General features: G+C 40.0%; 1 protein-coding gene across 2 annotated transcripts; it reads right to left on the bottom strand.

The window, feature by feature from the left end:
• Positions 1–654: 654 nt before the first annotated feature.
• Positions 655–5,617, bottom strand: LOC106567717 (linker for activation of T-cells family member 2-like). 2 transcript variants are annotated; one of them, XM_014137335.2, is made up of 12 exons: positions 5,483–5,617; positions 4,163–4,267; positions 3,886–3,928; positions 3,605–3,648; positions 3,296–3,341; positions 2,782–2,798; positions 2,055–2,096; positions 1,854–1,884; positions 1,663–1,736; positions 1,149–1,205; positions 917–985; positions 655–779 (listed from the first exon to the last, which is right to left on the bottom strand). In XM_014137335.2, exons 2-12 carry the CDS (start codon positions 4,263–4,265, stop codon positions 748–750), a joined length of 558 nt encoding a protein of 185 aa, XP_013992810.1. In that variant the 5' UTR covers positions 4,266–4,267; positions 5,483–5,617; the 3' UTR covers positions 655–747. The 2 variants fall into 2 exon arrangements, with proteins under 2 accessions (XP_013992810.1, XP_013992811.1); XM_014137336.2 differs by lacking the exon at positions 2,055–2,096 and having other exon boundaries at positions 5,483–5,605.
• Positions 5,618–10,161: the final 4,544 nt, after the last annotated feature.

The raw sequence follows: 10,161 nt of genomic DNA, 5'->3' as shown, positions 1-10,161 counted from the left end.
AAATCAGAACTCATGAGGGGCCACAGTGGCTCGCAGGTCTGCATACCCACATCCATACCCACACATGCAATCCGAACAGGCCCTAGCCTTTTGGGGGCTTAAGCCAAATTGTTGCGCCCCTCCCACCACCTTGTGAACAAAAATAGTTTAGAGAATGGGGAAGAATTACATTTTTAGAGTTCATTGTATGCAGTTCTACTCATTTTGCAATGGGGGGAGAGTAGCAGTTCAGTGGATTTTCTGCAATTCTACACATTTTGCCATAGGGTGGAGACAAACAGCAGTTAATATGATCTATGGTGGCCCCGAGCAGTAATTCCAACATGATTACTACAAGTTTAGATAACTGGCCGCTAGTCTAATTTACCAATCTAAAATAATTTTGCTGGCATGGGCTAATTGAGTGGCTGACATAACTGCTGATGCACAACTGCACATTTCAAAAGTGTACCTTGTGTATTCTACTATTCTCTCTCAACAGTAAATTGAGACCCTGACTGAGTTTTGGAAATTGATCCATGGGCTGTCAGTTGCCCATCCCTGCTGTACATGGTTCCTCACATTTTTTGACTCAAGGGAATTCCTGATGAAGTAATACATCTTTGGGCATTAACCCTAAAATGGCATTGCTCTGGTATAGCACATTGACATACATATCATTATCACTTAATATTTATTCAAGCAGCTCAACAAAAGAGAAAAGTCCATTCCCATAGATATCCACTCGTAGAGCATGTAGATTCCATATCAGTCAGTGTCGTTCACGTAATCTGGTTCATCTGTGACGAGATTAGAAGTCTCAATTCTTAGTTCATTACATTGTAGTAATTTATCCATAGCGACTTACAATTAGTGCATTCGTCCTACGTTCATAGCAGAAGTGTTGTCTTCGTTATAAAGCACTATGGTGACTTACCGTCCTCTAACGGTTCTAACCCCATCTTCACTTGCTCCAGGAATTCAGAGTTCTCGTAATCTGATCCATCTGTTGTGAGGTGGTGGGAAATAATCTTAGTTCAACATAAAATATAAGAAATCTACTCCAAATAGATAATGTTCTTTCATAAAAACAACATGATCTTCATAAATATGGCTAATTTCAAAGGAGGGATAGGCCTACATTTATTTAGTCATTCTAAAGTACATACCAGAGCCACGGCTGATTGTGTCAATAGTTGGAAAAACATTCTCATATTGATCACCATCTAGAAAGTAGAAATATGTTTATCAAATGATACTTAACATTTCTGACATCCAAATAAGGTAAGTGACAATCAGAACACATGCGAATAAATGATCACACTTGTCTTGAGAGGATGTTAGATTGTGTTACTCTATGTAGACTGTCATGTATTGTTGCCTGTACCTTTTGATGGTTGTGGTTTTAGCTGAAGCTTGACATTACTTTCAACAGCAGCAGATTACATTATCTGAGAGGATATCCCCCTACAGTAACGGGCTCTACAAAATGCATCAATAGTGGGGCCTCCCATCTTTCTATTCTTTATGTTTTGGATGAATAAAAAGGCCCAGGGAGTGGGCGAGAGGGACGGGGGTTGCTTATCTGTTCATTTTGAGTTTTTAACATTTTTATTCCATCTGATAAAACCATAGACATAGGTCTACATACTATATTCACGTCACTGGATAAATCATACTTACCCGTTTCTGAATCTCTGGTGTCTGCATTTGTACTCTCATTAACATTCTGGTACACTAACGCTGGGATTGGATCTCTGTAAAAACAATAAGCACATGTATTATTTTTCACAAACTAAAATTCAGATTAATTGTAAGTAGACTATACAGTATATTATATTTTAAATGGAGACCAAGCATTGATAGATACTTACACATATGTTGGTTCAACGCTTCCCATCTGAGCTAATATAACACAATTGAAAAGTCTTAGTTAGTGCTGAGGAATTTGGTGCAGGCTAAAACTGTAGTGAATTAGTGATACTGTTTCCACATTGAAAGGTCTCAGTGTTTTCAAAATGGAAACGTTTGGCATTTGTATATACCTAATACAATTACTAACAGATAATATTTACCTGTTGCAACATTTTGATACTTCGCTTGCTCCTCATTCACAACTGTAAAGATACACACATACAATACCTTCAGGTAACTGCCAAAATAATGGAAACACGAGTAAATGAGGGATACAAAGTATATTGAAAGCAGGTGCTTCCAAAGTTAATTAAGCAATTAACATCCCATCATGCTTAGGGTCATGTATAACAATGCTGGGCAGGCCATTATTTTAGCTATCATGACTATACCCCCATAGGATGACAATGCCCTCATCCACAGGGCACGAGTGGTCACTGAATGGTTTGATGAGCAATGCATGAAAACGATATACACCTTATGCCATGGCTGTCTCAGTCACCAGATCTCAACCTAATCAAACACTTATGGGAGATTCTGGAGCGGCACCTGAGACAGCGTTTTCCACCACCATAAACAACACACCAAATTATGGAATTTCTTGTGGAAGAATAGTGTCACATCCCTCCAATCAGTTCCTGACACTTGTGTCTATGACAAGGTGCATTGAAGCTGATCTGGCTCCTGGGGGCCCAACGTCCTATTGAGACACTTTATGTTGGTGTTTCCTTTTTTTTGGCAGTTACCTGTATGTTGATAATCTGTTCAAATTCTGGGTCCAGTTGGTTCAGTTTTGTTTATAAGCTTTGTCTACAGACTCTTTAGGCACTGACCCCATGCAAGTGGATGGGAAGGTCTGCTGGACATGAAGAATGAAATAAAACCTACCTTGTGGTGTTTGTTCCCTGTAAAATAAATTACATTCAAAGTATTTATTGTGAGTGTTGCATATCTGCTGTCTGTTACTAGCATATCTGGAGACAAAGATAAAGTGCTGAGGGGCCACCTAAGGTAAATACAGACCATAGCCAATATGGGGTCAGGGGGTAAATCCCCACTGGGCACAGACGTCAATTGAACTTCAACGTAATTTTGTTGAAATGAGTGGAAACAACATTGATTCAACCAGTGTGTGCCCAGTGGGTCTGTGGTCATTACATCAGACATGACAACCAACAGGTGTGAGCTGGAAGCTAAAAACGAAATTCCAATGTTCTTTTAGATTTTCTCCAACTGTAGAAACTCTTGTTCGCGTGTATAAAATATTTATCCAAGTATATATTTTGTTACCCATCCAGTTTTAAGGAACTAAAAAAAATGTCATTTCAGCTGTCATGTTGGAACAAGACATAGACAAAAGCAGGACGGGCATAAGACCTAAATGTATGAGTAGTCTACTTACACTGGTGTTGGAGGCAGCTCTCTTATAATCTGGTTGGGTCGTGTGACTAAAAAAAAAAGAGATTCAGGAAGGATTCAGTAGTGAGAACATATGATTTACTGTTGATCAGCACACGATAGCCATAACAACCATCAGCATATTACATAGATGCATTCAGGCATTCACTATGGGAAGGGAATTCACAATAATGAAGCCACTTGTGAAATCCTTTTAGATTTTATTTTATTCCGTATTAATTTAAGTAGAATACGGCTTGTTCTGTCCGGGAATCTGCCCCAAAGGGTATGATGAATCACAATGTCATTTTACCTGTTTTAGATCGCATTACTGCAAATCTGCTTCCTTCGCGTTGGCTGAGTTGGGCAGAGTTACGTGATGAAAAATTATCTTGTCATATAGTGAGGTTAAATAGTTTTACAGCATGAGATAGAAACGGCTATTTTATGAATTATAGAACATTTCAATTGTACATTAGGAATTACATAGGGTATTATGCTATTTATCTATAATAATCTTCACTATATCGATAAGATCATGCTTGGTCTTACAGTGCATCAGTTATTTAATATGTATGTTAATGTTATACTTACAATATTTGAGGGTCATAAATTTGATTCTCTTCATGTATTATTTCTACAGACAAGGAAAAGGGGAACACTTTAAACACACTACGGATTGATTAAGAAAATTATTTCACGAGTCAAAGTTGAAAATTAAGTATTTTAATTTAGCTTTATGGCTACATGACAAATATATTTTTACTTTAAGATTTCATGATATTGGAATAGATTTACAGGTTGATTAGTGGGACATGTAGCCTAGTAAATATGTAATAAATGTCATAATTTGTAATGCAGTGCCACTCACTGGTTTTCCTCCTGCACCACAGACAGAAAGCAGAGAAGACACTGAGAGATGCCGCAGACACAATGGCCAGGACAGCTCCTTGTAGGCTGAAGATGGCTATCATGCCTATGGGAAAATTATACAACAATGCATTTGCCTTTGGAATGATATCATTTATATCCTCCATAGTTTTCTTCTGTATCATAAATTCACCAAGAATAGTTGCTTACTGCTGTTTTTCACTTTTACTAAAAATAACTTCTCTCTTTGACAGGTGTTTGCCAAACTTGTTCCTTATTCAGCTGTAACAACACAAATCTCCTGCTCACCCAATGTTGTCATGAAAATACCTCAAGTTCATCAGATACTGACCAAGGGTGTAATGATTACTTACATATCATCTCTATGGGCACCAAAACTAAGTGGAAAGAAGGACTAAACTGTTGGAAATAAACCCCTCACTTGGCAGAAATTGTTCATGTGTTCCTGTAAACAACCTGAAGCTACCCACAGGATGTGTGTGGTCATCACAGCGCTATAGCCAAACACCATTGTGTAATGTCTTGATCCCACTCAGTGAGGAGTGACATGTTCTTATGCTATTAACTTGAAACGTCCAAAGAAGAATGATGTTGGTATTGTGTTGAATACCCCTGTTGGTTCAGGGATACAGTATCTGCACCAGAAGATAAGAACACTTTCCGCTTTTATAAAACAAAGTTTGGTTAGGGCAAATGATAGCCGATTTTGTGATTAAAGGTAGATAAAAGCCAAATGTATAGAGATAGGGTGGCGGCATAACATGTGGTATTGATCAAACTTAACAATACACTTAGGAATACATTTTGTATGTTTATTTACCTTGAACAAAATAGTGACTATGATCTACATCACTAATACTAATAAAGACTAATAAAGTATTAATGAATGGTCTATAATTTATATACCAAAGAGAAGAGTTTTGAAACATATATGAGTATACAGTTCAACATAATTAGTTACATTGTTTTAATTGTTAAAAACCTTAGCATCAAACTCAACCCGTAGCATCAAACTCAACTCTTAGCATCATTTTTTACACACTCAGCTGAACTTCATCATACCAAATAAATTGGCGGACTGAACAAGGGGACTCCATGATTGCTGGTTGATCTTTTTGACATTTCAAAGCAGACTCCTGAAGTGGTACAATGTGGTACATTATTGAAAGACAGTATAATTCCAATTAAGTCTTCATCTTGGTATGAGGATGACAATAACACAACATGATGCGTCTCTGAAATTGAACCTCTTCATATAGTCTATCTATCCCCAATAGAAATACACGTATTGTGTTCTCACCTTTAGTAAAGCCTCTTCAGGCCACCACCATCTCACTGACAGTTCCACTTACAGACAGGTTACTGTAACAGAGCTGTGAAGGGGGAGAGCAGAAAGAGCTTCCTGTTTCTAACTGAACTCCTTACCACATCCGCCTCGATCCGGGGGCTGGACGGAGAGTCTAGTGGACCACCTCTAAAAGGTTCCCTACATCACTGTGGTTTAACGAGGGTGCAAGAAATTACACCTTTCAGTGACTGCTTTAGGGATAGCTCCCATGCACATAACACATGGTTTTTAAATGGACTTTGTAATTTGCTTTGTTGTAATTGTAAACATATTTCAGTGTTCTTCAATACTGATTATAGGGGGTCCTCACATTCTAGGTGCTGTTGTGTGGCCTTCTGGGACCAGGGACGAAAAACACTATACAATGTCATACAGCATGAGAAACACCTGTTGCTGTAGCGTATGAAGAAGTCTGTGGAGAAAACATCATTTTATAAAGAGAAATGTTTCCAAATGGATGCCGTTATATTGTGATTAGGTTATTATTACACAGGTGTAAGCCAGCTGGCATAGGCTATACCTACTCCAATAAGTTTGGGAAATTCTGCCCTGGCTCTTTCTTAATTAAAAGGCAATTCTGCCACTTTTTAACCTTTTTAACCCCATAACCTCATTATTATCTCCAGTACCAAACCAGTGTTTGCATATGTGAAAACAGCACGTTTCTGTGATCTGTGTTTTAAAAAGATAAGAAGAAAAGTCCTAAAGCTGCTTCTCTGTGACATCACAGGGTAAGACTAAAAGTCAAGTCCTCCAGAGTGGCATAGTGGTCTAAGGCACTGCATCGCAGTGCTACCTGGGCCACTAGAGATCCTGGTTCGAGTCCAGGCTCTGTCGCAGCTGGCCGCAACCAGGAGACCCATGGGGCGGTGCACAATTGGCCCAGTGTCGTCCAGATTAGGGGAGGGTTTGACCAGCAGGGATGTCCTTGTCCCATCACACTCTAGCGACTCCTGTGGTGGGCTGGGTGCATGCACACTGACACAGTTGCCAGGTATACGGTGTTTCCTCCGACAGGTTGGTGTGGCTGGCTTCCGGGTTAAGCGGGCATCATGTCATGAAGCAGTTCAGCTTGGTTGGGTTGTGTTTTGTTGGACGCACGGCTCTCGACCTTCGCCTCTCCTGAGTCCATACGGGAGTTGCAGCAACGAGACAAGACTGTAACTACCAATTGGATACCACGAAAAAGGGGTAAAAGGATATTTTTTTTAATGATTAAAAGTCAAACAAAACAGTGATTTTCAAAGCCTGCAACGACTTTTATTGCTCCCTCCTCACCGCGAATTTGAAAAGCACCGTTTTTAAAATGTTTAAACTTTTAATGATCTCATCGAGTATAACTTTTTTACTTCCTATTTTTTTCTACAAAACATAGAAATGCACAATTTTCACACGTATACTGATATTGTGCTGGAGATAATGAAAATGAGTTTGAAAGTGGTGGAATTTCCCTTTAAGGGAATATTCTTAAATGATAAAAAGCCCCCAAAATAGTCTGTGAATCTGTGAATATGACCAAATGTATATTTTGCTTCATAGGACACAGAGGTGGAAAAAGTAACCAATTGTCATGCTTCAGTAAAAGTAAGGATACACTACATGGCCAAAAGTGCTCGTCAAACATCTCATTCCAAAGTCATGGGCATTAATATGGAGTTGGTTCCCCCTTTGTTGCCTCCACTCTTCTGGGAAGGATTTCCACTAGATCTTGGAACATTGCTGCGGGGACATGCTTCCATTAAGCCACAAGAGCATTAGTGAGGTTGGACATTGATGTTGGCCGATTAGGCCTGGGTCGCAGTCGGCGTTCCAATTCATCCCAAGGGTGTTCGGTGGGGTTGAGGTCAGGGCTCTGTACAGGCCAGTCAAGTTCTTCCACACCGATCTCAACAAACCATTTCTGTATGGACCTCGCTTCGTGCACAGGGGCAATGTCATGCTGAAACATGAAAGGGCCTACCCCAAACTGTTGCAATAAAGTTGGAAGCACAGAATTGCCTAGAATGTCCTTGTGTGCTGTAGGGTTAAGATTTCCCTTCGCTGGAAGTAAGGGGCCTAGACCGAACCATGAAAAACAGCCACAGACCATTAGTCCTCCTCCACCAAACTTTACAGTTGGCACTATGCATTGGGGCAGGTAGGATTCTCCTGGCATCTGTTGGACTGCTAGATGGTGAAGCGTGATTCAGCCTTCCAGAGAGCGTGTTTCAACTTTTTTATTTAACCTTTATTTAATTAGGTAAGTCAGTTAAGAACAAATTCTTATTTACAATGACGGCCTACCAAAGGCAAAAGGCCTCCTGCGGGGTTGGGGGCTTGGATTAAAAATATAAATAAATCAAATAAAAATATAGGACAAAACACACATCACAACAAGAGAGACAACACAACCCTAAATAAAGAGAGACCTAAGACAACAACATAGCATGGTAGCAATACAGGGCGTTCCAGTCGCCCTGTATTGTTGTTGCAGGGCGTTCCAGTCGCTAGCTGCGGCGAACTGGAAAGACAAGCAACCCAGGGATGTGTGTGCTTTGGGGATCTTTAGCAGAATGTGACTAGCAGAACCACTACTCCAGAGTCCAATGGTGGCGAGCTTTACACCACTCCAGCCGACGTTTGGCATTGCACATGGTGATCTTAGGCTTGTGAATGGCTGCTCGGCCATGGAAACAAATTTCATGAAGCTCCCAACGCTGACGTTGCTTCCAGAGGCAGTTTGGAACTCGGTAGTAAATGTTGCAACCGAGGACAGATGATTTCTATGCGCTACGTGCCTCAGCACATGTCTGTCGTACTCTGAGCTTGTGTGGCCTACCACTTTGCGGCTGAGCCTTTGTTGCTCCTAGACTTTACCACTTCACAATAGCAGCACTTACAGTTGACCGGGGCAGCTCTAGCAGGGAAGAAATTTGACGAACTGACTTGTTGGAAAGGTGGCATTATATGACAGTGCCACGTTGAAAGTCACTGAGCTCTTCAGTAAGGCCATTCTTCTGCCAATGTTTGTCTATGGAAATCACATGGCTGTGTGCTCAAATTGTATACACCTGTCAATAACGGATGTGGCTGAAATAACCGAATCCACTAATTTGAAGGGTTGTCCACATACTTTTGTATATATAGTGTACCTTAATAGAAAATGACCTAAGTAAAAGTGAAAGTCACCCAGTAAAATACTATTTGAGTAAACCGTTACTCGCAAAACACCAGTCTCAACGTCAACAGTGAAGAGGCGACTCTGTGATGCTGGCCTTCTAGGCAGAGTTCCTCTGTCCAGTGTCTGTGTTCTTTTGCCCATCTTAACCTTTTCTTTTTATTGGCTAGTCTGAGATATGGCTTTTTCTTTGCAACTCTGCCTATAAGGCCAGCATCCCAGAGTTGCCTCTTCACTGTTGACATTGAGACTGGCGTTTTGCGGGTACTAAAACCCACGGATTCCCATGGGGGGCCAGTCCAAAAAATTAAAAAATAAAAAATTAAAAAATGCATGAAATGAAAATGAAATGTATGTATTCACTACTGTAAGTCGCTCTGGATAAAAGCGTCTGCTAAATGACTAAAATGTAAATGTAAATGTTAACGAAGCTTCCAGTTGAGGACTTGTGAGGCGTCTGTTTCTCAAACTAGACACTCTAATGTACTTGTCCTCTTGCTCAATTGTGCACTGTGGCCTCCCACTCCTCTTTCTATTCTGGTTAGAGCCGTTTGCGCTGTTCTGTGAAGGGAGTAGTACACAGCGCTGTACGAGATCTTTAGTTTCTTGGCAATTTCTCGCATGGAATAGGCAAAAATAGAACAATAGAATAGACTGACGAGTTTCAGAAGAAAGTTCTTTGTTTCTGGCCATTTTGAGCCTGTAATCGAACCCACAAATGCTGATGCTCCAGATACTCAACTAGTCTAAAGAAGGCCAGTTTTATGTTTTCTTTAATCAGAACAACAGTTTTCAACTGTGCTAACATAATTGCAAAAGGGTTTTCTAATGATCAATTAGCCTTTTAAAATGATAAACTTGGATTAGCTAACACAACGTGCCATTGGAACACAGGAGTGATGGTTGCTGATAATGGGCCTCCGTATGCCTATGTAGATATACCATTAAAAATCAGCCGTTTCCAGCTACAATAGTCATTCACAACATTAACAATGTCTATACTGTATTTCTGATTCTGTATTTCTGATGTTATTTTAATGGACAAAAAATGTGCTTTTCTTTCAAAAACAAGGACATTTCTAAGTGACCGCAAACTTTTGAACGGTAGTGTATGTGAGAGTGGATTCTCGGCCCTCACTAGCATGAAAACTAAATACAGGCACAGACTGTGTGTGGAAAATGATTTAAGACCGAGACTCTCTCCAATACAACCCAACATTGCTGAGTTATGTGCGTCCTTTCAAGCACACTCTTCTCATTAACCTGTGGTGAGTTATTCACAATTTTCGATGAACAAATATAGTTTTATATGTAAGATCGCTAAATAAAGAGCAAAAGTATTGATTATTATAATATTATTATTTATTCCCTGGTCCTATAAGAGCTCTTTGTCACTTCCCACGAGCCGGGTTGTGACAAAAACTCACACCCATTCTTATGTTTAATAAATATATCGTATAGTGTGTGTGTGGCA

The sequence above is a fragment of the Salmo salar genome, chromosome ssa13 (assembly GCF_905237065.1).
Source record: "Salmo salar chromosome ssa13, Ssal_v3.1, whole genome shotgun sequence".
NCBI lineage: Eukaryota > Metazoa > Chordata > Actinopteri > Salmoniformes > Salmonidae > Salmo > Salmo salar.
The sequence above is the reverse complement of the archived record's forward strand: the minus strand, read 5'-3'. Positions and strand labels throughout refer to the sequence as shown.

What these genes read in the sequence shown, in the direction of transcription:
- LOC106567717 (XM_014137335.2), bottom strand. Translation starts at nt 4,265, where the DNA reads ATGATAGCCATCTTCAGCCTACAAGGAGCTGTCCTGGCCATTGTGTCT. An exon ending in AGTAATGCGATCTAAAACAG is followed by an intron (nt 3,342 to 3,604) that starts GTAAAATGACAT and finishes TTTTTTTTTTAG; the next exon opens with TCACACGACCCAACCAGATT. An exon ending in GTATCAAAATGTTGCAACAG is followed by an intron (nt 1,885 to 2,054) that starts GTAAATATTATC and finishes GTGTTATATTAG; the next exon opens with CTCAGATGGGAAGCGTTGAA.